We start from the raw sequence: 27,393 nt of genomic DNA, 5'->3' as shown, positions 1-27,393 counted from the left end.
AATTTTCTAAAATTAAATCCTAAATTCAAAATACTAAACCCTACCCCTCAAAACTATATCCTAAATGTGAAATTGAGAACCCAAACATAAAAAAACAAATTCTAAAAATTAATTTTAAATAATTTAATGTGTTAAATAGTGCTATTTTTGGAAATTTATGGGATGTATGCTATAGTTGTCCATAAAACTTAGTTTAATGCTATTTAGGGTATTTCTCATAATTAAATTACCATATCATTTGAAATAACTCCTAAAAAATTCATATCATTTGAATCAAATCAACTTTGTGATATATTTGCTCCAAGATTTATGGATTTATTATTTATTATCTATATACTCTATGATTTATGGATTTATTATTTATTATCTATATACAAAGAGTTATCTTATGAAGAGTATAGAGTTAATGTATATCTTATATATAACCTATTAGTATGCATTTATAACCATTTATATTTTTTATAAAATCTACAAAACTTAAGTTGTGTACTTCCCTTTTATTAAAAGGGGGATTCAAATATGCATGAGTCTTTTGGTTCTTGATATGCCACCACACCTTCATATATAAAGAGGCTTTTGTTTTGTAAAATTGATAAGTAATTGATGTATCCTCATCGAATTGCAAGTGAAATTAACATTAATTAAACATCCTTTTGAACAATTGAAAATGGGTTTTTAAGCAAAGTAGCAAACACCAAAATCAAAACAAAATGATATATATTTTAAATTGAAGAAAAAAAAAAGCAGTACCAAGTTCAAATGAATCACAAGGGGAAAGTTAATTGTTTTTTTGTGAACTTTTAATTTCAGCAAGAAAGTATGAAGTGAAGAATCATGATCGGACTGAAAGATTCATACTCTAAGGTGTTAGCTCATTCAACCATGCATATCAAAAAGTTTTGAGCCAATATCTCTAACACATATTTTTCAAACAAAAACATGAAAGCTAGATTTGTAATATTTCATCAACCGAAAATAATTTATAGCCACAACTCACAAACCAAGTCTTCTAACCAATAAAGGACTGTTCTTGGAGATCTTATGAGCAGAGACAACATTATCGCCAAAGATCTGGCAACTCGTGAGCTTTCCCTATAATGATGTATGGATATTCTTGTATTATGTGCTCAATTATAAGGAAAGAAGAAGCAACTATAGCGATGATGAATCATAACATACCACTGTTTCTCGTTCCATCATCACTAATTTTTTCTGATTGCAAATATATATGAACTGAGTTTTACCTATTAATTTTTATATTTCTCTTACATATTCTTTTTTTTTTTGTCAACTTTCTATTACATATTCTTCTGTTCCAACATATATATTTTAGATATTCATACTCGCTCGTGATCATCATTCCGAAGCCTAGAATCTCATTTGAGATTTCGGATAGATCCTACATCATCTATACGTGAGGCTATTTATTTTAGCATATGTAATATGAATGTATTTTCATGTATGCGATCTAAATATAATGGAGAACATTTTGGAAGTTTTCGTCGACTCTCACATGCCATTTGGATATATTAGTTGTCGACGTCTCTTGGATCTTGTCAAGATAAGAAAAACACATGAACACAAAGATCAATAATTGAAAATCTGATATGACTTCCAAAATGGTATGGGTGCCCGTTCGGCTTATATGACTCTTCGTATGGTAGAGGATTATACATCATTGATAACTTGATATCTCTATCTTCTAGTATTATCAAAATCCATGCAATTTCCAAATACTTAGGAACCCTATGATCCGGTCAACTTCTTTCCTTGTTAAAATATATGGGAACAAAATTGTATGCAATGTCAAATACATATACAATATGTGGAACAATATATGCCACGTCACATAAATATGGAACATTCACGCCTAATTTCAATACTTCATCCACCGCCAATTTAAATTGACGTGCAAATTGTAACTAAAGTCCATTTTTATTAGTTTGAGTGGTCAATTATGATAATATGTTCTTAAAACGTAAAATCGTCAAGAGAACATAACTTCACAATTATTACATTATTTTTCTGCCTTTATTTTCTAAAACGTGGCCACATATGGACTAGCTATATATACCAAAGCCACAACAAATCCACCATCACCCTTTACAATATTTTTTCCCTCAAAGTCTCTCGATGGATAGCTTGAGAGCTAAGCCCATCGAGCTCATATTTTCTGTTCTCGGTTTAATTATTATATTCTCCGCCTGCAATTCAACAGCGGAGCTACCACGGTTGGTTCAACCATCGAAACCCGATGGCACACTCAGTTTTCTCGTCGTCGGCGATTGGGGAAGAAGAGGTTCTTATAACCAGTCTCATGTAGCTCTTCAGGTACATATAACTCTCTGTATGTGTAGATATGACCTTGTTTTATGAATAAATCAATACTTATTCCTTGTCTGTGAATTAAGCTAAACTCAAGTTTTTTATGGCGTAATCATGAACTAATTATGAGCTAGAGAGAAATTAAGCGAGATGACAAAAATGATTAGATAAATCATATGGTACTTCATTATATTATTAGAAGAACCGAGACGCGTGTAATATTATGTTTTCTTGACGTCGAATGCATCGTTTGAGTAAATTACTAAATATTATCTATTGTAGTAAGTATGTGATGCTTGAATAAATTGTTGTTTGGAGTCCTATTAACAGGTATAATTCTGAATAATAATAAAAATATAATGAGTGGGAGTTAGAGGTAATAATATTTTGAGGCAGATTTTATTGTGTTTTATCCGAGTGGGAAAGTTGCGCACATAATCTTTAGTTCATACGTAACTTACGTGGAACTAATAATCTTAAGGCTGTGCGTCAGTGTTACAATTTCACGTTATCATTTTAAAGTTTGGTTGCTTCTACTATCCTACAAGTAAATGCTTCTGATTAAAGTAAGACACTGATTGGAGACTTTTTTTTTTCGAAATTTTTTTATATTATTATAGTTTAGTTAATTTGTCGTGAAATGGACAAGTTTGTCGCAGCTAAAAATTTCCAAAAACGACAATATATATATTCATGAAATTTTATATCGTTATCATTTGTTGTTTCTAATGCTATTTTTTAATCCTATATAATTTTCTAATAAGACTGATTAGTTTTTTTTTTTGTGATTTACTTTACTAATTATCGACTATAAATATGTTTGCATTCAGATGGGGAAAATAGGGAAGGATTTAAATATCGATTTCCTTATATCGACTGGAGATAACTTTTATGATGACGGAATAATCAGTCCATATGATTCTCAATTTCAAGATTCGTTTACCAATATTTACACAGCATCTAGCTTACAAAAACCATGGTATAGTGGTACGTAAATTATAGTGGGATACCCAGTTCTAGTAATAATTTTATTTATACTCTAACCATAAAACCATCTCTACTATTTTCATTTTACGAAGAAAACAAATTATTTGACTACAAAAAATATATATTTATATTTACTTTTTCTATTTTATAATATTGACTTGTTTGTAAATTTTCATTTCCCTCGCAGTATTAGGAAACCATGATTATAGAGGTAACGTCTATGCGCAACTCAGCCCCATACTCAGGGATTTGGACTGCCGATGGATTTGTTTAAGATCATACGTTGTTAACGCCGGTAAGTAAACTACCAAGGGAAAAAAAAGAAGGTAATATCTTCTTCATGAGGACTATGTTAACACCTAACCTTTTTTTTTGGTAGAGCTTGTGGATATTTTCTTCGTGGACACGACACCGTTCGTAGATAAGTATTTTGATGAACCAAAGGACCATGTCTATGATTGGAGAGGCGTACTACCAAGAAATAAGTACCTTACCAATCTCTTAACGGTAACTATTTCTGTTTCTTACTCTACCGTACGCTAGTTATATTATCGAAAACATGTGATTAACATTGACCTAAGTCGGTACATAAAACGATAATTCATAATTATATATAGGATGTCGATGTGGCATTGCAAGAATCAATGGCAAAATGGAAAATAGTCGTAGGCCATCACACGATAAAAAGTGCAGGTCACCATGGAGTAACCATAGAGCTTGAGAAACAACTTTTACCTATCCTCGAGGTAATTTTACATAAACTACTAAAGTATATATGTTCAATACAAATATATATATATATACAGATATATATATATATATATATATATACAGATATATATATATATATATATATATATATATGTAGATGTTCAATACTAAAAATGAAAACGAGTAATTAGTTTTCGTGAAAAAAAATCAGGCTAATGAAGTGGATCTCTATATAAACGGACATGATCATTGCTTGGAGCACATAAGCAGCATCAACAGGTGATTAATTAAATAATTGCGTTACGATTCATTAATAAGGATAATTAAGTATGGATATGTAACGTAAGGGAAATGCGTTGTTGTGTTGTGTATAGTGGAATACAGTTTATGACAAGTGGAGGCGGATCCAAGGCTTGGAAAGGAGATGTGAATCATGATTGGGACTCTCAAGAGATGAGATTTTACTACGATGGGCAAGGCTTCATGTCGGTTTACATATCCGAAGCTAAACTACGCGTCGTTTTTTACGATGGTTTTGGTCGCGTTTTGCATCGATGGAGCACTTACAAAAAGGGTGTTTATTCCGATATCTAATCGATGGTTTGATTAAAGTGTTAAGACAACATTATTATTAATCGTTCATTGTTTATTATGTGTATATTTCACGTGCCTTTTGACTTTTATTGTTGTGTGATTATTTTCGAATTTTAAAGTATGAGAAAGAGTTTTTTCATACATGGAGGGAGAGACGTAAATTTAGTCCCATAGTTTAGTTTTAATACTATTGTTTACTTTCCATAAAGAAAGTTACCTAATTCTAGAAGCTACCTAGTTCTTGTGTCTACATTACGTCGTATAATTCATTACCATCATATTTCCACTATATGTATATAGATAGATTATTCAATCTCATCAAAAAAAAAATAGATAGATTATTCAAAATAATTATTTTGCTCACATATAGAAAGAAATCCTTTATAGTTCTCTTTGTGATTTGAACCCAAAAAAACACATATAATTTGATTTTTTTTTTACTAATTTAATACAAAATTCATACATATACAGAAATACTTATGAGTAAGATCCCAGAAATATTAATGTTAAGAGATTTTTAAGGAAATATATAATATATTGAAGCACTTTTTAAAAGAAAAAGATATAATGTAATAAAAAAAATAAACTAGGAAATAAGTAGAAAAAAATACCTTTGACCTAAATGTGCAAGTAACACGCAGCATGGCCCATCAAAGATATAATATTATTACAAAACAAAGCTCTACTCTAATTACGGTAATGAATGATTATATATTTCCTTGAAAATGTTGACCAAGAAAAAAAATCTCCTCAAATATTTTATCGACCATGTTTTTCTTACGAATCCATCTATATTAATTGTTACGAAGACATCTCTCTCTATATATTTTTAAGCATTTTCTTGCTGGATTTCTCAAACCAGATAATTAACTAATAAAGAAGAAGATGAAGATGGGTGTATGGTTTAATGTGAGTTTGATGTTTCTATGTATCTTCTTCATCACTGGTTCTTTGTCGAAACTTGAAAGATTGAAGCATCCGGTGACGAAATCTGATGGCTCTCTGAGTATTCTGGTCGTTGGAGATTGGGGACGCAAAGGACAGTTTAATCAATCTCGCGTTGCACACCAGGTGCTTAATTTTTAATAACTTTGTTTTCAATTTACAGGTTTTAGTGGTTTGCATTTGCATCCGGTGACCACCGAATTTAAATTTCATGTGATGCATTTGATAAGAATTCGTAAGATTTAATGCTTTCATTGTGATACGAATTACAACCGAAAAAAACACCTCGTGGCAATTATGTGTTCATGGAGACTATACAAAAGAACGAACACTAATGTTCATAGAATCATATATGTGTTCATATATTTTACACCGCCCAAATGATTAGGTTTGATTTTTGGTGAAAAGGTGTGATTAGTTTAATCCGGTGTATATGTTTTCTTCTCTATATAATGGAGATTGTTGAAAGTTGAAACACGTAATTACGTAATGAAAATATAAACATCAATGTAATAATATATGAGCATAAAGTTGCGTCCATATATCTTTCTTTTAAGAAGTCATTCATTCTACGCAACATATGTATGAATTGATGAAAAAAGCATATTCGTGAAAGTATTCTTGGCTATTGACGAATTGATACGCTTCATTAGAAAAAGAAAAGCATATATTCCTAACAGAAAAGTGATTAAAATATGAAAGTCTTTTTATATATAAAAAAAATGTAGTCATGACTCATGACAAAGAAGTAAATTTAGATTCAATTTCATTATATATAGTTTCAACTTTTTAATATGAAATTAAAGTAAATTGACTAACATTTCCATGAACTGATAATATGTTCTAATAAACAAATAAAAACTGTTTGTGTAATATTTAAAAATTGAAAAATTGGAAAACTGGCAGATGGGAATAGTGGGAGAGCAATTAGACATAGATTTTGTGGTATCAGTAGGAGATAATTTCTACGACGATGGATTAAAAGGAGAGACTGATCCTTCCTTTGAAGCCTCTTTCTCTCATATCTACACTCACCCTAGTCTCCAAAAACAGTGGTATGCAGGTGATTTTCACATCCTTCAAATCAAGTTTCACATACATGCATGTTTATTACTAGTAATTAAAATGTATAATATATGCCTAATTAACGCGTGCGTGAGACTTAAACACTCAAATGTTGTTGCAGTTTTGGGTAATCATGATTACAGGGGAAATGTTGAAGCACAACTAAGTCACGTTCTCACCCAAAAAGATTGGAGATGGTTTTGTCGCAGATCTTTCATCTTATCCTCAGGTTCCTTTTTTAAACAATACTTCCAATTTATTTAACTTTTTGAATTATACAAGACGTGACACATTATCTAGTTCTTTATATATACTTTTTAATCAATATATTACACAGTACAAATCAATTTATTTAGTGTTTTTTCTTTGTTTCTTTCTTGGTTATATAGGAATGGTGGAGTTTTTCTTCGTGGACACAAATCCATTTGTAGAAAAATACTTTACTGAGCCAAAAGACCACACTTACGATTGGAGGAATGTCTTACCCAGAGATAGATACATCTCAAACCTCCTACATGTAATCACATTTAGTTTCTTTCATAATCACAAATCTCCATCGTCTTTTGAAACTGTCTACTAAGTTTAACTTCTTTTATTGACACATTAGGATTTAGATAGAGCGATTAAAAAGTCGCGTGCCACATGGAAATTTGTCGTGGGACATCACGGGATCAAAACCGCAGGTGAGCACGGTGTTACTCAAGAGCTCGTCGATCAACTTCTTCCAATACTAAAGGTAAATATAACCATTCATAATTTCCAGCTAACATATTATTTTAATTTATTGTATTTTTCTACAAATGATATAACTAAACACTATTATTGAAGGAGCATAAAGTGGACTTGTACATAAACGGACATGATCACTGCTTGCAACACATTGGCACTAAAGGGTACGTAACACTAGTTTTACTTACCTCTTCTTTTGATCCAACGTAAATTAACATATGGATATGATTATATGAGATAATACTAATTTTTTTTTAACTGTTGTATTCGTAAAGTGAAACCCAATTCCTGACAAGTGGAGGAGGATCAAAGGCATGGAGAGGAACTGTTCTGCCATGGGATCCAAAAGAACTCAAACTGTATTACGATGGACAAGGTTTCATGTCTCTTCACATCACACGCTCCAAAGTAAACTTCATCTACTATGATGTTTCCGGCAATGTTCTTCACCAATCTTCATTGTCCAAAAGATCTCATCTCTTTTAAATGGAGTATTTCTAAGAAAACACAATATGTGTAATGCTATATTTTATTTATAATATCTTAATATATATATATATATATATACTGTTTTATTTATAAGAGATTTATCGATGTAATGCTATATTTTGAACACAATATGTGTGTGACGTGCGAGCGAGTGAGCAGTTTTTCATAAATCAGTTTACGTGTTCGGTATTAAATTTCTTGGTTGTTTTTCTGATTGCTAAGTTACTAAGTATATTACACCTTTTTGAGCAAATGGGCTTTTCAAGCCTTGAATAAATTTTAATCGGGCCCAATTTTGAATGGTGATATAAGACTTCAGTGTAAACAAGAAAGGAAAAAACCCTAAGAAGTCAAGTTATCTACAACTTTGCCATGAACAATGTCCACACACAAAAATTTATCTGATACCAAAGAGGTGGTGGTCTAGCAGAAGAAACAGAGGAAACTGAAAATGGTGCTGTTAGGCTTACAGCCTTTTAACTGGTACGTACATGGAGGAATCATTGATAAGAAAAAGAAGAAGAGACATCTGGTGCGTATTGTCCAAGCCACTAAAAGAGACGATTCTTCTTCTTCTTCTTCTTCTTCTTCTTCTTCTTCTTCACAGAGATTTCGAATCGATAGAGATAAAGCAAGAGAAGCTCTGAAACAGCTTGATCAACAAATCGAATCTCAAGCTGATGAAAAACCAAGAATTATCATCAAGACATCACCAGACGTCGTCAGAACCGATGATCCAATCATGTTTGAAGAACCACCTGAGATGTCCGGATCGTTCCTCACAACTTCAGCTTTTGTTCTCTTAGCTCTTACCTTGTTCTACAACATTTTGTTCATTACAGTGATCAAACCATCGATGGATGGACCAGAATCAGTTCCAGAAGCAAACAGAGTTGCTATGTCTGATTCTGACATTGTCAAGTTTCCACTTTCATCTTTTCCTGCAAACACTTTCAAACAATAAAAACTACTATAGTTCTTGTCTTCACATCATAATTAGTGTATTTCTTGTATATTACATCTTCACTGTTTCTAGTGATCAAAGAAGACAAAACAAAACTGATTGTAAAAACAAAATTGGAACTTTACTTAAAGAGACATTGTTAGTTTTTCGAGCTCCAACAACCTAAATGAAGTATCTTTATCCAACCTGAATCCAGCATCTTCAACTTCCTTAGATATCTCTTTACACTTTGTCAATCGCCCTGAAGCTGTGTAAACGCTAATCATATCGCGATAAATATCATACGTTGGTGAGAATCCAGCTTCCTTGAGTTTAGAGTAATATCTCATTGCCCTTCCCAAATCATCCAACGCCACAAATAGTCTAATGACTACTCTATAAGCCGGAAGATCAAGAAGACAGTTTGATTCCTCCATCTCCCAAACCACATTCATCGCCTCCCTGTATTTCTCTTCCGAATACCTGCTATGTATCATCGTAGTGTACATTACAACGCTTGGCTCTCTGTTTGATTCTTTAAACCAGTCAAAGAGAGACTCAACGAGCTCAAACTCTCCCAGTTTCACACAGATCTTCATAATACCTGTGCAATCCTGTTGGCTCAATCTCAAATCTTCTCTTTCTTTCAGTTCCTCGAGAAGAGCAACCACAAGATGGTACTTATCAGGGTTTTTAGCTATTTCAAGAATCATCTTCACGTAGACACTCGAGTCCAGTATACGATTGTTACTCTTCGAGATCAGTATAAGCTTCCGGGCTAGATTCAACCACCCACCTTCAATGCATCCCTTGATCATTGCTTCGATAACGTTCTTGCTAGCCAAACTATTGTCGAACTTAAGCAACTTGAGCTCATGGTGCTTGGCCAAAACCTGAATAGTGGAAGCGAGAATGCGGTTATCAGGGACTAAATGAGAATGCTTTCCAGCCCAATGATATGTCTGCAAAGCTCTCTCAGGCAAACCCATATGACCCAATTCTCGAATGGTCATAGAGAGTGAACCTTTACGCAAGAAGCAAACCCATTTATTGAGAACAAGAGAGACATCTGCATCAGAGGAAGGCAAGCTCTTGATCTCTCTAGCTAAACCGATGAGAAAGCTTGGATCTTTATGAACTTGCTTCGATACAGAAGACAATGCAGATGATCTTATGTTCTTCTTTGGAGTTGGAAGACCCAAAGGTCGTAACTTGTGAGGTTGAGGAAGTGGTAAAGGCCTAACTCGAATCGGTTTACCCGGTTTTTGAGGAATCCTTTTCTGAAAAAGCGACGAAATTGCCTCTATTTCTTCTGGTTCCCATACAACATCTTCTTCCTGATGTTTCACATCATCATCATCATAATCATCATCATCCACAACTGGTTCAATTTTGGGTTTCCTCAGAAACAAATTAACACCAAAATCAGGAGGAAGCTTGGTGCGGCGTGGATTACGGAGATTCTTAGTGAGTTTCTTGGAATGATTCCTTTGACTCGCGTTGACTTTTGTTACTCGTATGTTTCCGATACTACTAGTTCGATGATTCAGGTTGAAGCTAAGTGACGAAGAGACAGGGCATTGCAGAATCATTCCTAAAACACACCCACGAAGTTACGGTTCTCTAATTTAGGCTAATTCAACTCGAATCCAGACTAATCCGCGATAAAATCCTAAGTAATCTAACTCAATAGAATCAGGAACAGCTTAGGGTTTTGAAATCGAACACAAACACCTTTAGAAAAGGAATACAATTTAGGTCTAGATATGAAGAATACGGAAGCACTGTATTAGTCTAAAGAATGTATTGTGATGAAGCTTACCTCCTTTCGAGAATCAATCGAACAGTAAGAGTGAGCTTGAGAAAGAGGAAGAAGAAGAAATAATTATTTTTGTTTGATTTTTAGAAAATCAATTACCCGATCCAGTAAACCGAGTCAGAAATGACCCGAACCGAACTAACCCGGCCCAACTCGAGGGAAAAGGCAAAAAAAAATTAAGTTGATTGCGGATAAGCGTTAAGAATGACCTCAAAACGACACACATGAGAATGAGTTAAGCCAATTTTGTCTATAGTTTTTCACAAGTCTATCCTTTAGATTAGGTAGTTCCAAAATTTGCCAAACCAGACCTATATATGCAAATATATAAATAAATTGTTTGTTTCATAATCCTCTTTTGGTTATTTTTATAATAAATTTGTCGCTAAAATCAAAAATTAAAACTTATGTTTGTAACTGGTCATGGCATCGTATATTGACTTTTTTTGGTTTATATGCAAATAGTTTCATTTTTTAATGAACTAACAAAATGCTAACGTGATAATAATAATAAAAAAGATATAATATCTGAGAATCTATTTTATTTCTTATTATAAAACACATAGATAAAAATATTTTTCATAAGTTTTGCTTATATTTTCATATTTTTTGCTTATCTTTTTCTTAATTTAATTTTTCATATCAAACAATATATGTAAGATATTACGTAGTCGTGAGATTTTTGTGGAAATTTTTCCAAATACTACTAGCTAAACCGATGAGAAAGCTCCAGTAAATTGATTATAAACCAAAGGAAATAATCAAGTTAAAAAATCGATCAACCTTCAAATTTACGTTAAGATTTTTTTTATTCGATACATTTTAAAATCGAATAATTTGATTTGGTAAGTCTTTTCTACAGTGGTCAAATGATAAAGTAAAACAAAGACTTAATTTAGCTAGACAAATATTTATGATCCTTACATTAAAAATGACCATTTTTAGTATTCTTTGAATGTTTTTCTGTAAAAAACCTTTCCTCAAATGGTGCCAGAGTGAATAAGTGTGTTTGTGTACGCGCTAAAGCAAACCCTCAACTAGAAAGTGACGTAATTTAAGAGAGAGAAATGCAAACAAAATATTAATACAAAGTGAATACTAGTTTTTTTTCTTAGTAGAAGAATTTTCTTTTTAAATACAAGGCACACAACACAGCTATACCCCATGGTTTTAAATTATACTAAATAATTAGCTAATTATTACTACTAAAAAGTACTAAATTTCATGCTAGGGTGTTTAATATAAAACTATATCGTATAATATGTTCTGATCATTCACCATGTAATCCAATGTCAAACCCGTTTTTTGTTTTGTTTCTTCTCTTAAATTGGCATTCTTATTATTTCTTTCTGTATCCGATAGTTCATCTTGACCATTTGATTGACAGATGCCACACTTTAATTTATAGTTTTCACCAACTATCTTCAAAATTAGAATTGTTAGGTTTAGTTTAAATACCACTGATTTAAGTCAATGCAATAATATGACTGTAGACTATTAAAAAATATTATGTTGAAGTCCAAAGCAGATATTTATTAGCAAAATTAATTTCCGAAAAGGACTTTTTTTTTTTTTACCAAAATTAATCGTGTGTGAAGTTAGATTCAAAATATCACAATTATCAGTTCAATACTTCTATTTATTGTACTTTAGTTTCACAAATATATTTTTGCTAAGGTCTGAATTCTGATAAGTTATATAGTTTGTTACTTACAAGTTACGACTTGCTTACTAGATAAGCGTCATTAAATAAGTGGTTTAAATATTTAAGAGTAAGCTGACAAAAATAATGATGAGCGATTGAAATCAAAGAGGAAAAATAAACAAACACTAAGAATAATATTGTTGGATAATAGTAAAAGACAGTAAAAAAAACTAAGAATAATATTATTGGATAATTAATTTTTTTTCGTCTATTGGAAAATTATTAAAAAGAATTGAAATAATTATGATGCTAATATGTGGGGTTTTCTTTGCCAAACATATACTATTCTCTAGGACTACTATTCTCCTCGGATGAATTCCATGAGAATACTACCACCATTACCAACCTCGTATTGGTCCCAAGAAAATATAATAGTTTAGTTGATTAATCTTCGGTTGCTCCAAAATATCTTATTCCATTTCTTTCTGAATTCTAAGGTAGCCAGTTCGTAACTTATTAATTTAGTCATTGAGACGACCGAATATTCTAGCTTAACCGAAGATTAATCATCATTTAATAAAAAATGAGAATTTTCATTATTTATTGGCCACACTCCCAGTGTTTAACAGATATGTCAATCACGTAGTACGTAGCAATGTTGCATGAAACAAATGGCGGTGCGTCTGTATGTTCTTTTCCCATTTTTCCTTCTAGCAATACATGTGTGGCATTTTTCAAACAATGAACATTGGACCATATGTGGCATTTCACGTTAAATAGTTTTTATATTATTATCATGGTTTTAATTTTCTTAAATTCTGAAAATGTGTATTCCACCATATTCTTACCAAAAGCATTTAGTATTTATTTTTCAAACTCGATTATTTTGAACAAATAATAGTTAATTAAACTGTTATTTGAAAGAAGATAATTAATTGAATTAGTTTCTACGAATTGAGTGTTGTAAATGCTCTGGAAGACAAATGATTCTAAAAGAGGGAAAGTGCATGGTAAAATAAACTTACGGTCAAGAATGGTAGCTTTTCATACCTCTTACTCAGATTTAACCTTTGATATTTGTCAAATGAGCGTCATTTTCTTGACAGTGAGTCGTGCAGAAGAGGAAAACTAAATTATAGTAAATTCAATAATAAGGAATTTGAAATTTTAAGATTCATAAATGTAGGACATGGTGGTGTGTTTTTCCCTAAAACCATTTTGTTTTGTACGAAAGCAAATATACTCGATGAGAAAGCTCCAGTAAATTGATTATAAACCAAAGGAAATAATCAAGTTTAAAAAATCGATCAACCTTTAAAATCATCCTCCGGCACCTAGTCGAGGTAAAAATCTTCTGAACCGCGTAAAGTCTAACATCTCTATATGATTATAAACCAAAGGTCGTAACTTGTGAGGTTGAGGAAGTGGTAAAGGCCTAACTCGAATCGGTTTACCCGGTTTTTGAGGAATCCTTTTCTGAAAAAGCGACGAAATTGCTTCTATTTCTTCTGGTTCCCATACAACATCTTCTTCTTGATGTTGCACATCATCATCATCATCAACCAAAACTGGTTCAATTTTGGGTTTCCTCAGAAACAAATTAACACCAAAATCAAGAGGAAGCTTGGTGCGGCGTGGATTACGGAGATTCTTAGTGAGTTTCTTAGAATGATTCCTTTGACTCGCGTTGACTCTTGTTACTCGTATGTTTCCGATACTACTAGTTCGATGATTCAGGTTGAAGCTAAGTGACGAAGAGACAGGAGGACATTGACTTTTTGGTCAAATAAATTGTAACTGGTCATGGCATCGTATATTGACTTTTTTTTGTTTATATGCAAATAATTTTGCCTAAACACTAACGTGATAATAATTAAAAAAAATATAATATATGAGAATCTATTTTATTTCTTATTATAAAACACATAGATAAAAATATTTTACATAAGTTTTGCTTATTTTTTTCTTAATTTAATTTTTCATATCAAACAATATATGTAAGATATTACGTAGTCGTGAAATTTTTGTGGAAAATTTTCCAAATGCTACTCCCACGAAGAACAAGATAAATAGAAAAAAATGAAAAATATCGTTTTGAAGATTCCTTTGATTGGTACGTTTCAATAATTCAATAAAATTTTGATTTTTAGTTGTGTATTTGTTAAAAGACATGAGATTCATTATTTTACAAATAATGTTAAAAAAAGATTCATATTGTTTTGCTATATAGTCTTTAGTGTAGTTATAACAGACTAATTCTTTTGGGACTGTTGATGTAGGGATGTTGTACTAGCACTTGAACATTTTTATGGACTGTATATAATCCACAGATATTTAATGCCACAAAGCTAACTACGGCAAGGAAACCAATAAAGTACACATGTTCGCTTTTAGAATTCTGATGTTCTACATTATTACTCGGGGTGAGCATCCATCTTCATGTGGAAAGACTGCCACTATTGAAGAAAACATCAGGAACAACCGATCTCAGACTATCCATAAGCCGCTGACTTGATCCCACTTTTGGTGGACTTAAATCCTGTTGAACGGTAGGTATTACAATCTTGTTAAGTTCTGATCCTTGAAACTATATATCCACTTACTTCTTAAATTCTGATTTAAACTATTTGCTAATACATACTTCTTTTTACGTAGCCCCAGCGCAAGTGATGTTCTAAAGCATCCAATTTTCTAGGATTCTCAACTGAAGCTTAAGTTTATAACAGAGGTCAGTGACCATGCTTATAGTCATTTCAATCTGCAAATCGGTCTCGAGAATAGATTTGTAAAGGTTATAGGAGTAGGAGTTCCAAGTTGGGAAACTAGGCTAGATGCTGACTTCTTCAATGACATCAATGCAAAAGTGAAAGTGAAAGTGAACCCGAAAACCTCAATATCAAGTATTATTTTGTCATTGTGTATTCGTATACCTTACTTATATATGTAAGCAACACAAATCGTTTGAACAATTCTCCAATGAATTCCCACCTTTCGAAAAAGTCGAGGCTAGAATCTCAAGCTTTTCTCTTTAGAAATAACATGCAACAAAGATCCATTAGATCTTTTGTCAACTTGACTTTGGTTTTTGTGAAACTAAAAATCGGATGAAGATCGGATTGCTTTTTATTATTATTATTAGTTGCATTATTTGTTCTACTTTTAGAAGTAGAGTTTTAAAATAGAGTTTTGAAGAAGTCCATGTTTAGATTTTGAACGAACATTCAATGAATTCACACTTTAATTGGAAAAGTCCATGTATCTTTAGATGATTTTATGGATTTAGTCAATCTTGTCTTTGGTGATCCTTTTGTTTTGCAATTAAAAGCATTCAATGTGTGTTTAAGTTAAAATTTATTTAACCATTTCAGAGATCTTAAGGTGAAGCTGAATGAATGAAGAAATTACATCATTTGAGTGTTATTCAGTTACGAAATTTTATTTTTTGGTTGTTGAAAACAACATGGTTAGAAGTTCAAACTGGGATTATCTTTATGTCGATGGAGCCATTATCATATGAATATTAAAAGTTATTGAATTAATAAGGAAAATATTTGCAATTAATAAAGAAAAGATTTGCAATTTAATTGCAATTATTATTTATTATAATCATATAGTAAAAAGAAATGTATACAGATGAAAGTATAAAAAGGTTTAATGTGTTAAAATTAGTGATTAACATAATATAAGAAAAATAAGATAATCAAAATAAAATTAATGTAATTTTCTTAAGTTTTTCAATCGGTGAATGATTTGATAGTTTATTTAATATTATGTTATTATATAAACTTTGGTTTTCAAAGTTAGTAACTCATGTGATCGTGAGATGTGTCAGTTTTAACAATTAAAGATTTTGCCATGTGTTATACAAAAACTTTGTTTTAACATATTTTTAAAATATAAGAAATTTAAAATTCTTTAAAAATTAATAAATATAAATGATAGTTCATATATATATATATATAAATAATACTAATTATAATTTTAAATTACTAATTCTAGAAAAAAAAATTAAGAAAATTATACGATTAATTACTATAATACCATAAATAGATAAATTATACTGTTAATTATTAACCTAAAAGAAAAAAGAATTTAGATACTTACCTTTACATAAACAAATAATTTTTCTCATAGTAATGTCTTTGAATTTTTGATTAATTTATGATAATATTAGTATAGTTTTATTTAAAATTAGTTGGAAAAATAGTAAAACTATTATGTATGAGACTACAAGATATGAAACGAATATATTTAAGATATTGTTATTTTTTCAAATATGAGATATTCTTCGCCGAATCATATCCACAGAATTTGATCTAGCAATAATGGAATTTCTATTCTGTTTACTATTCACTTTTTTTTCCTTTGAGAATTATGTTTTATTAATTTTTAGTTTTTTTTAAAAAAAATATTAAGTAATATATAAATTTGATACAATGCACATTTTTTTATATGAAAATTATAAATGTAACTCATTGGGATTGAGTGCATAGAATTAAAATCTAATTTTATTATCATGTAATATACAAAGAAATTGTATTGCAAGATGAAGTGTGTGAGCTCTAAATCTGGTTTTAAAAAAATAAATGAAATAAAATTAATATTTTGAATACAACATATAATTTCACATATTTTTCTTATATCCACATTAATATGTGGGCCTAATCTAGTGGATTTTAAATGTTTACATTTTAATCGCCATTAATTGTATAATTACCCTTACTAACCTTAATGTATGTTATGTTTTTATTTTTTTGCCTTTTGTGGGAGATATATTAGTGTAGTTTGAATTTCTGGTCTACTTTTTGTAGTTTACACAAATTTAATCACATAACTGTTATATAGTATTTATTATAGAAAAGTTATTATTTGTCAAAGTACATAGATATATTTTTACTTTACTTTAGTCTGGTTTTGTGTATTATTTTAATACTATTATACTTAAGTATGTGAAAAGCATAGGGATTAAGTTAATTGTTAAAGTATTTTTTAAGATGTAGATGATTAATTAGTTCTTCACTGATTTTAAACTATAATATAAAACCTTCAGCTTTGAAACTTAAATATTGTTCAAGTTGCCATTAGTTGGTGTTCTTATATATACAATCACTATCAACATATATTTGTCATTTGTATTTTATTTGTATTATATTTATATTTTACTAATATGATTCTTATGTAGTATATTTTTTAAAGTTGTAAATGATTTAATTATATTTTGAGTTATAATTTTAAACCTTCTTTTTTTTGGAAAAATATTGATACGACATATAATGATTAATATACTTGGTTGATATTATTATATTTTTAAAAGTCGTAAAGTTGTTAATATACAATACTAGTAGGATACTGGTGTTCATGTTAATAGCATTGTTAAATCCATAATTCTAAAGAAAAATATGTCAAAAAAGAATAATACATAAATTAAAACTAATAATTACTTAAAAAAGTAAGTATTTGTATATATGTAATTCAAATATTCAATTGGGCAGAGAGAAAATTAGCGAGAAACTCTACTAAAATCTCTTTAGGTCTCCCCCTTGTTTTTCACGGCGGAGAGATAATTAGCGCGAGAAACTCTACTAAAGAAAAGAAAAAAAAAAAAAAGGGGGGTAATGATGGATGCGATAGAAGAATCTGTGGAGTACCATGATGCAAACGACGGTAATATGTTCCGTTTACTCGAGGACGAAGACCATGGATGTAGTAACCAAGTCGTGCCCCAGAAGAAGAAGAAGAAGCTCAGTGGAAACCTAGCTGATTGGGAAGTGTCTTTTGCGAATGTTGCGGCAAAGATGGGTCCTTCAGATCTTGCGGATTTCCTCGACAAAGTTCCGGTACGTTCGTGCAATCCATCCTCTCATCTTCTAAAATCAATCAAAATTTCCCAATTTTTTGGTTTGGTTTGGTTTGGTTTCCCAATATATTTTATAGGACGAGTATCCGCCTGTGCCCATGTTTCGGCTAACTAGATTTCTCGATTACTATGACGATGCACTTTCCGGAGTATCATGTCCATGGTGTAAGATGTTCAAGGACTCTAATTTGGCCAGCCTGATCGATGTATGTTGTGAGCTTTTTTTTTACCTTTCTGTCTGTCTGTGTGGTCAATCAATCAATCAATATTGGCTTCTTACCTAGGTTAGATTTATCATCGTGAAACAGGTTCCGTTATGTCATATTCCTGAACCTGTCCTCCGAACATCAGTCGAATGGCTCAACCAACAAGTTCAAATAGTGTTCTCAGTGACTTTATAATGTTGACATTTCATTATATATTCTCTTATTTGGTTACACCAGCAAAAGACTATGTTCCCGAGGGTAGCCTGTTATTCATAATGGGCGAGACTAAGGTAAACAAAAACAAAAAACAACCATGTCGCTTTCGCTAATGTCTGTCTGTGTGATTGGAAATATTGTTTTCACTAATTTTTTTCATTATTTGTTTGTTTTACGATTAGTTGGCAATGTTTGTTACAACAGCAATGATTTTGCGTAGCAAACCTCACCTCTTAGTTGAGGTTTTGCCCTCTCTGAGGAGGTATGCGCCTTTCTATCAAGTACAGGGCCAGATTCCGCTTACTCTTTGGTTCATTACTCAGGTTCGTATCTCTGTGTGTACTCAGGACCGACCAAGTGTGTTGGATTTTTCTTTTTGTATAGCTCTAATATTCAACTGTAAAAATGATGTGGGACAGGCCTCTAAAGATGATTTATCTCTAGGCTTGCTTTCATGGGGTCATAACTTGTTACCTCTAATCGACAGCTATCCTCAGTCAACAGATGCCATCCTCGACTTTGTCGAGAAGTGAGTCCAAAGTTTTGTTTTCTTTTGACTCTCCTTTTGCTATATTATATACAAAATCATCTGAGATTTCATGCAATGCAATTTCCTTTTCAGGATTTTGGCCAAACCAGATGATCAGGCCAGTTTTTTAAAAGCTCCTCTCTGGGAGGGAGAGCGGCTTATTCCACCTCTTTCATTTGAGATCTTGCTTCGGCTTACATTCCCTGCTTCACCCGAGGTACGTTTTACTGTTTTGCAACTTACAAAACAATAAAACCTTACTTAATGCGTGTCTGTCGATTCTGATCACGAGTGTTGTCTTTAATTTTGTGTGCACACAGCCTACTACAAGTAGGTTTAAGGCAATTTACCCCTTTCTGAAACAATTGGCTTTTGTCCGTACAACAAGCAATAGCCGGGCAATAATAGAAGAAAATATATTCACTGTTTCCTTGAGATTATCTGGAGAAGGTAGGTATTTTGTAACAAAACCAAACCTTGAATCCTTGTTGAGTTTTTTTTTCTGCTTCCCTCTCTCTCTCTCTCTCTCTTCACCAAATAGAGTTCTCTACTTCTAATCTCTTGTTATCTTTGTTGCAGGAAATACTGCTTTAGCCGAGGAAGCTAGATCAATCGCTCTCTGGTCTCTGACCGTTGACAAGGATTGCTGGGATATCTGGGAGAATCTCTGCGATAGAAATGTGAAAGTGAGTCTTGATATTCTTAAAACACTTGTAGGGAAATTCAAGGACGGTGAACTCGAGGCAATGAATGAACAGATATTCAATTTTTTGTTTTACTTAGCTGCACGAGGTATTTTGTAACAACAATCCAAACCTTGAGTCCTTACTTTCTGCTTCCAAATAGAGTTCTAATACGTTAACTTTGTTGCAGGAAATTTACCCCAGCAAGCCACAGCTATCTGGTCTCTGAACATAATCGTTGATTGCTGGAAGCAGAGGGGCAATATCTCTGTGGATAATCTAAAAGCTTGTGTTCGTCTTCTTGAAAATCATATCGAGAGATGTACGGAGCATGTTATGAGCCAAAGCCTTGGCCTTAGCTCTAGTAGTAGCCCCCGTAGTTTATGCTTAAGAACTAAGAGAACAAAAGAGAACAAAGAGATTGAAGCTTAACTTCCTTTAACCCAAGTCTCTTGCTTAGAGAATTAGGTTAATTGTTTGGAAGATGATTTCTTATTGATCATTGAGTCTCCTTATATAGGTAAACCCTTACAACCGACGTATGCTAGAAAAAGTAAAAATACCAAAACCTTAGTTCAATTAGAAAAGGCAATAGCTAAATAACCGACTAAGAAGAGGCTTTGGGCTTCCTCCTATGATACGTAATGCCATATCTCGTATCATTACTCCCTTCCTCGATTAGGAGCTTGTCCCCAAGCTCCAACTCTGGATATGCTTCATACAATTTGGATGCCTCCTCCCAGGTTGAATCTTCTACAGCGTCAGCAGTCCATTGAACCAGTACCTGTCTAGAACCTCCACGCATCCTAGCTTTTAGGAGTTTTAAGGGCGTTGGCGGAGCCACCCGGCCATGTAACACCGGCGGTAACTCAGGCTTATCACTAGGCAGAGTACCCTTATGTTTCTTAAGCAAAGAAACATGGAAGACATTGTGAATTTTTGTTCCTTCCGGCAGTTGCAACCGATAAGAGACTGAGCCAATTCGATCCAGCACTTGAAATGGCCCATAATACTTTGGAGACAACTTAGTAAATGCTTTCTTAGCCACCGTTAACTGTCTATACGGTTGAATACGGAGCCAAACCCAGTCTCCAACAGTGAACTCCACAAGTCTATGACCATTGTCATAAGTAAGTTTCATGCGTTGTTGGGCTTCCAAGAGTCTTTCACGTGCGACAGCTAAAAACTCGTCACGCTGTTCCAATGCTACATCAACCGCGTCGACCCTAGAGCTACCAGCCGTATAATCCAATAGGCGAGGTGGTTCCCGTCCATATACCACTCGAAATGGCGTGGCTTTAAGCCCTGTATGGAACGAAGTGTTATAGCAATATTCAACCCAAGGAAGCAAGGAGAGCCACTGTCGGGGCGAGTCGCCAGTTAGGCATCGAAGATACATTTCCAACGTACGGTTAACGATTTCAGTTTGCCCGTCAGATTGAGGCCGATAAGCTGTAGTAAAACAGAGGTCTGTACCCAACAATCTGAACAACTCTCTCCAAAACAGACTCCGGAAAATTTTATCCCGATCTGTAACTATGGTTTCTGGGATCCCATGGAGCCTAACAATATCCCGAAAAAAAACTTGTGCCACGGAGCCTGCAGAGTAAGGATGACTTAGGGGTATAAAATGGGCATATTTCGAAAACCGATCAACCACAACCAAAATAACTGTTTTTCCTGACACACTTGGCAAAGCTTCAACAAAATCCATGGAAATATCAGACCAGATTTGTGTTGGAACTGGAAGTGGTTGAAGCAAACCTGCTGGTTGTAATGCTTCCCATTTATTTTTCTGGCAAACCTGACAGTTGCCAATAAAATCCTGAATAGTCTTCTTCCATCCTTTCCAATAAAAGTCTCGGCGAATCCGGTCCATTGTTTTCTGAACTCCCTCATGGCCAAAATTGTGAAAACCAGACACCACTTCCTGAACTAAGTCTGAATCAAACGACATGTAAGCACGACCTTTATGAAAAATCAACCCGTCACGCACTTCCCACAAATCTGACATCTCCCCGCGAATAACCTTATCCCTTAACTCTGCGAGAGATGCAACATGTTCGACTTCAGCTTTTAATCTTGCAAACAACCCTTTAGAAGACCCGGATAGCGCATAAACAGCACATCCATCTTCAGGAGCCTCCTCGCCGCGTCGGGAAAGGGCATCTGCCACCTTATTTGTCTGTCCGGACCGGAACTCAACACGAAAGTCAAAACCCAACAATTTGCTAACCCAATGAATTTGCGGCATTGTGGACAATCGTTGTTCCAGAATAAACTTAAGGCTGTAGTGATCCGTTCTAATCAAAAAACGATGCCCCCACAGATAAGGCCTCCAATGAATTACCGCCTTAGATAACCCAATCAATTCACGTTCGTAAGCCGCAAGCTTGAAATGCCTGTCGGCCAGTTTCCGGCTGAAAAACGCGATTGGATGGTCTTGTTGTTGTAAGACTGCACCAATTCCACTCCCTGACGCATCACACTCAACCACAAATTCGTTAGAAAAATTTGGAAGAGCTAGCACTGGTGACTCTGATAAGGCCTTTTTTAGGGACATAAATGCTGTGTCAGCCGTGTCATTCCACAAGAACCCATTGCGACGAAGCAAACTGGTTAGAGGAGAAGCAATTATGCCGTAATCTTTTATAAACTTGCGGTAATAACCAGATAATCCTAAGAATCCCCGAACTGCTCGAACGGAAGTAGGGGTAGGCCAATCCTTAATAGCCGTAATTTTTGCTTCATCTACTTTCACACCATCCCCTGAAATGACGTGTCCTAGATAACCCACCTCTTTTTGCCCAAACGAACACTTTGCTCTTTTCAACAACAACTGATGTTCTCTTAACAACTCAAAGACCCGTCGCACATGATGTACATGCTCCTCGAACGTCATGCTATAAATGAGAATGTCATAAAAAAAACAAGCACAAATTTCCGGAGTTCACCTTGAAACACGGAATTCATAAGGCTCTGAAATGTGGACGGTGCATTAGAGAGTCCGAAGGGCATGACTAAGAACTCATAGTGACCATGGTGAGTCCTAAAAGCTGTTTTCTCCACGTCTTCAAGGAACATTCGGACCTGATGGTACCCCGATGCAAGATCTAGCTTGGTATAATAGCGAGCTCCGTGTAGTTCATCCAGAAGCTCATCCACCACAGGAATGGGGAACTTGTCCTTGATAGTGACCTTGTTGAGGTCTCTATAGTCAACACAAAAACGCCATGACTGATCGGGTTTCTTTACTAGCAAAACCGGTGAAGAAAAAGGTGATGTGCTTGGACGAATGACACCATTCCGGAGCATCGAAGCACACTGTCGCTCGATCTCATCTTTTAGCAGATGTGGATAACGATACGGCCTTACCGCGACAGGATTCGCACCTTGAATGAGACGGATTCGATGATCACATTGTCTTTGTGGCGGTAACCCCGTCGGAACTGCAAACAAGTCCTGAAACTCCCCTAGCAATTTATCAAGCTCGCCAAACATGGTCTTAGCACCCAATGTTGGCACTGTTTTACACCGCACCACCTGATGTGGTACTCCATTAGTGGTAAATATTTCTTCTTCTTCATTGTCAAACCAGTTGTCTAACGCTTCTTCCTCATTGCCAATGGCATGTAACGTAACTCCTTGGCCCAACTTGTCCGGAACTTCCCTGTGCCACTTAATGAGATTATCTTCATGTTGAAATTCAATGGTACGGGCTGGACCATCCCATATGACACGCCCAAGCGCATTGAGCCAACGAATACCAAGCACTACATCAAATCTGCCGAGAGGGATTGCAAAACAATCAGTGATGAAATGATGTCCTTGTACCACCATAGGAAGTCCCTTACAAAATCCATCAACTGGACATTTTCCTCCATCGGCTAAAGACACCATTCGACCTGGTCTGCGTTGTATGGGAATGCCCAGTTCTTCTGCAACACTGCTTTTGATAAAGTTATGTGTGCTTCCTGTATCCAATAACACCCATCCCGTACCCTTAGCAATTTCCGCATTCACCTGAAAGGTGCTCCCATTTTTTTCACCCTTCATGGCATGAAGAGAAACCTCCATCTCCCCCTCATCATCTGAGTCATCTACAGGGTCGTCGTCGTCAATGGTCTTTATGTGGAATAAAATCGGTTGGCATTTTGGCCTGGAGTAAACACCTCATCACAATTAAAGCAAAGTCCTTTTTCCCTTCTTTCCGCCATCTCCGAGTTAGTTAATTTTTTGTAAATTTTCTTTTTTGGCAATGGTCCTTGTCCTTCCTGTTTCGGACCCAGCGTTTCTCCCTCCTTAACACCAGTGAATCCACGAGTTCCCATTGTAGTAGGCCGAACTGTTGGTGTCACAAGGCGTGACGGAGGAGCCAAATGCCCGCCAAACGTTCGGGTCCGCTTATCCCATTCAATTTTATACTCATTGTCCCTTGCATATTCCATGGCTTCAAAGATTGTTTCAGGGCGAAGGTATTCAACCTCTTTCCGTAAACTATCCGTCAACCCGGCACAAAACTGCCAAAGCTGTTGATCGCCTGCCAAACGTGTTTGTCGGCCCAAACATTCCTCAAACCGGCTACAGTACTCATCGACCGTGCCTGTGTGTCGAAGATTACACAACTCTCCCACTGGATTGACAGAATCTGCCTTACCAAACCTACTCTTACAGGCACGTTTGAACTCAGCCCATCCTATTCGATATACAACTAACCGCCTCAGGTTTTGATGCCAATGATAGGCTTGCCCTGTTAGCACAAAGGTAGCCTGCCTCACCATAGCATCCTCATTGTAAATCCTTTGATCCTCAAAATAATCCTCACACTTTTGCAACCATTCCACAGCGTTGGTAGTGCCATCATATGGTGGAAACTCCATCTTTGAAGGTGCTACTGTATAAGCAAAAGAACCGGATCTGTCTCCCAAACCCTTTTTTTGCCCAGATTCTCCCCTAACTCCACGCTCCTCTAGTTCAGGTTGGTCTCTGGTAGTGTAGTTAGGACATGGATCTCCATATTCAGCGCCAATCTGACGCACATGTCAGTCTCCTCTCCCGTCAGCCTTGCGGTGTCCCTGTTCTTCTCCCATAGTACGTCGTGTCCATGGACCCGCCGTGTAGGATTGTTGCTGTCCATGGTTCACAACTTTTTTTGACGTGGAACTGACTCCTTCCTTCCCCTTCTCTTCGTGAATGGTTGTGGTCAGCTTATCATCCTTCACAGGCTTAGGCGATGACTGTTCCACCAATCCTGCACTTGATTCTTCATGTTCCTTGCGAACAGAATCTTCCCTGGCATGATTCTGCTCCCGCAACTCTTCTTGAGAGGCCACCGTGTTAGCTATCGCTGCTTGCTGAATCGTGACAGCTTTCTGGAGAGACCCTAAAGTCTCACCCATCGGTTCAAGCCTCTCGTAGATATCCCTCTTCATATCATCCATCTTTGTGTTTAGGTTCCTGTTCAAATCCTCCATCTGCGAACTCAACTTCGCGAATTGTGCAGCAAACGAATTGTTTTCTCCCATTGAATCAGTCGGCTCTGATACCAAATTGTTATGAGCCAAAGCCTTGGCCTTAGCTCTAGTAGTAGCCCCCGTAGTTTATGCTTAAGAACTAAGAGAACAAAAGAGAACAAAGAGATTGAAGCTTAACTTCCTTTAACCCAAGTCTCTTGCTTAGAGAATTAGGTTAATTGTTTGGAAGATGATTTCTTATTGATCATTGAGTCTCCTTATATAGGTAAACCCTTACAACCGACGTATGCTAGAAAAAGTAAAAATACCAAAACCTTAGTTCAATTAGAAAAGGCAATAGCTAAATAACCGACTAAGAAGAGGCTTTGGGCTTCCTCCTATGATACGTAATGCCATATCTCGTATCAGAGCATTCCTTGGATGGATCACCATCAGCGAGTTATTCGTTTGCAGGTTCACCAGGAAGCAAGGCAAGGAAACAAATCACTCGAAAGATATTTACTCTCTCTTTGAAATTAGCTGGAGAAGGTACGTATTTTACTAACAACCCAAAACCTTGAGTCCTTGAGTTTTTTCGAAACTTCTCCAAATAGAGTTCTAAATAGAGTTCTAATGTGTTAGGCGAGGAAGCTGCTACATCAATCGCTTCTTGGTGTCTGTCCGAAAATGTTGATTGCTGGAAAAACTGGGACAATCTCTATCAGGAGAATCCAGAAGCTAGTGTTGCTCTTCTTAAAAAGCTTTTAGAAGAATGGAAGGATCTAGTATTATTGCCTAGTGATGCTCTCGCTCTTGGTCAAACTATGAAGAGCTTCATGCTACGGGTAAACTGCTCCTTTGCTCTTCTGAGCTCACCCTCCTCCACTCAGTTGTCATTTCATCTCTGACCTAACCTGTGATGTTTTTAGAACAAAAATGCCATCACTGGAGGACGAGCCAAAGCTTCTCTTTACAAAGAAGCTGACAAGTCCTGCAAAGTGATCTCGTCGAGACTATCAGCTTCTCTTTACAAAGAAGATGACAAGTCCTGCAAAGTGATCTCGTCTATTGTATCAGCTTCTCTTTACAAAGAAGCTGACAAGTCCTGCAAAGTGATCTCGTCGAGACTATCTCGTGTAAGAAGCACCCTCAAAGCTACAACCATTTCTGCTATGGTTCTAGTTGCTGTTGTGATTCTTCTAGCCGCTGGTGGACATGACCTATTTGCGCATTCGGTTTTTTGGTTTGGTTTAGGTTGGGGTTTTTCGGTGTACGGTTGTTCGGTTTTACAAAAATTGAAATCATATTTGCTAACATATAATCCGGTCAACTTTTAATGTGAAATAACACCTTCAAAAATCCGGTCAACTTTTTTTTTTCCTTGTTAACAACATATATGGGAAGGAAAAGTAACACAAATCTTCATCATCCCATATTGGAAGTGGAGGGTTCAAGACCACCATCACATAACTTTTGTTCTTCATTTCTTTATCATACTTGAAAATTTGATTAGTGTCTGGTGAATAATCCTATAAGTTAATACACATTTGAGAAACATACAAAGTGAAATCCATTAATATTTTGTTTTCTCCAATCTAATTTAAATGTGAACCAGTTAAACTATTAATAAAATGTTCTTTAATTAAATAATCTATTACGAATGTTCTTAAAACGTAAAGTCTTCCGGAGATCAGAACTTCACAATTATTACATTATTTTTTCTCTTGCTGTTATTTTATTTATTTTTAACTCTTGTTCACATAACATACAGACTTAGGTCTTGACTGGAAAAACATATGAAGAAGCTTTTCTAATTTTATCATCCAATCAACATTTATTAAGAGAGCATATAAAGGAGCATTTAGAAGCTGCAGATGTTCTCATATGCTCTCTTCCTGTATGCTCTCATTTGAAGCATTTCCCAAGCTTTTAAATCTAAAATATTAATATATATTAAAATAATATTAAATAATTAATTAATTTTGTAAAAATAGAAAATTATGATTTCATAAAAGATAAATTTATTTGTTATAAGATAATATATATGAGAAACTACTTAATGTTATTATTTAAAATAATATAATAATTTATTTAATACATTAAAATAGTAATGTGGATATAATTTATAATATATATTATTGTTTTATATTAGTTTAATGTGTTCTATTATATATATTTTAAAAAGTTATTAAAATTA

General features: G+C 34.4%; 5 protein-coding genes across 8 annotated transcripts; 4 read left to right on the top strand and 1 right to left on the bottom strand.

Annotated features, from left to right (window-relative positions):
- Positions 1-1,906: 1,906 nt before the first annotated feature.
- Positions 1,907-4,758, top strand: LOC104710120 (purple acid phosphatase 8). The gene is made up of 7 exons (XM_010426664.3): positions 1,907-2,331; positions 3,156-3,312; positions 3,500-3,607; positions 3,692-3,819; positions 3,930-4,058; positions 4,235-4,302; positions 4,398-4,758. Exons 1-7 carry the CDS (start codon positions 2,134-2,136, stop codon positions 4,615-4,617), a joined length of 1,008 nt encoding a protein of 335 aa, XP_010424966.1. The 5' UTR covers positions 1,907-2,133; the 3' UTR covers positions 4,618-4,758.
- Positions 4,759-5,214: 456 nt separating this feature from the next.
- LOC104775368 (purple acid phosphatase 7) lies at positions 5,215-8,015 on the top strand. Of its 2 annotated transcripts, XM_087465142.1 has the most exons (8): positions 5,215-5,313; positions 5,480-5,688; positions 6,469-6,625; positions 6,749-6,856; positions 7,017-7,144; positions 7,235-7,363; positions 7,456-7,520; positions 7,632-8,015. In XM_087465142.1, the coding sequence occupies exons 2-8, from the start codon at positions 5,503-5,505 to the stop codon at positions 7,840-7,842; spliced, it is 984 nt and encodes a 327-aa protein (XP_087321268.1). In that variant the 5' UTR covers positions 5,215-5,313; positions 5,480-5,502; the 3' UTR covers positions 7,843-8,015. The 2 variants fall into 2 exon arrangements, with proteins under 2 accessions (XP_087321268.1, XP_087321267.1); XM_087465141.1 differs by lacking the exon at positions 5,215-5,313 and having other exon boundaries at positions 5,370-5,688.
- A 281-nt stretch (positions 8,016-8,296) lies between these two features.
- LOC104789947 (uncharacterized) lies at positions 8,297-8,833 on the top strand. The gene has a single exon (XM_010515615.3). It carries the CDS (start codon positions 8,297-8,299, stop codon positions 8,807-8,809), a length of 513 nt encoding a protein of 170 aa, XP_010513917.2. The 3' UTR covers positions 8,810-8,833.
- On the bottom strand, positions 8,797-10,741 carry LOC104710117 (pentatricopeptide repeat-containing protein At2g01860). Its single transcript, XM_087465140.1, has 2 exons — positions 10,611-10,741; positions 8,797-10,382 (listed from the first exon to the last, which is right to left on the bottom strand). Exon 2 carries the CDS (start codon positions 10,378-10,380, stop codon positions 8,935-8,937), a length of 1,446 nt encoding a protein of 481 aa, XP_087321266.1. The 5' UTR covers positions 10,381-10,382; positions 10,611-10,741; the 3' UTR covers positions 8,797-8,934.
- Positions 10,742-17,734: 6,993 nt separating this feature from the next.
- On the top strand, positions 17,735-26,564 carry LOC104714888 (uncharacterized). 3 transcript variants are annotated; one of them, XM_087464656.1, is made up of 12 exons: positions 17,735-18,089; positions 18,187-18,315; positions 18,418-18,605; positions 18,714-18,854; positions 18,951-19,060; positions 19,154-19,277; positions 19,381-19,510; positions 19,640-19,852; positions 19,934-20,065; positions 25,671-25,745; positions 25,839-26,041; positions 26,126-26,564. In XM_087464656.1, exons 3-12 carry the CDS (start codon positions 18,465-18,467, stop codon positions 26,531-26,533), a joined length of 1,677 nt encoding a protein of 558 aa, XP_087320782.1. In that variant the 5' UTR covers positions 17,735-18,089; positions 18,187-18,315; positions 18,418-18,464; the 3' UTR covers positions 26,534-26,564. The 3 variants fall into 3 exon arrangements, 2 of the variants coding, with proteins under 2 accessions (XP_087320782.1, XP_087320783.1); XR_015565950.1 differs by lacking the exons at positions 25,839-26,041; positions 26,126-26,564 and having other exon boundaries at positions 19,640-19,746; positions 25,671-25,737; XM_087464657.1 differs by lacking the exons at positions 25,671-25,745; positions 25,839-26,041; positions 26,126-26,564 and having other exon boundaries at positions 19,640-19,746; positions 19,934-20,185.
- Positions 26,565-27,393: the final 829 nt, after the last annotated feature.

This window comes from Camelina sativa, chromosome 9, assembly GCF_030686135.1.
Source record: "Camelina sativa cultivar CO46 ecotype springtype chromosome 9, ASM3068613v1".
Lineage (NCBI taxonomy): Eukaryota > Viridiplantae > Streptophyta > Magnoliopsida > Brassicales > Brassicaceae > Camelina > Camelina sativa.
Note: the sequence above shows the minus strand (reverse complement) of the source record. Positions and strands in the feature narration are given on the sequence as shown.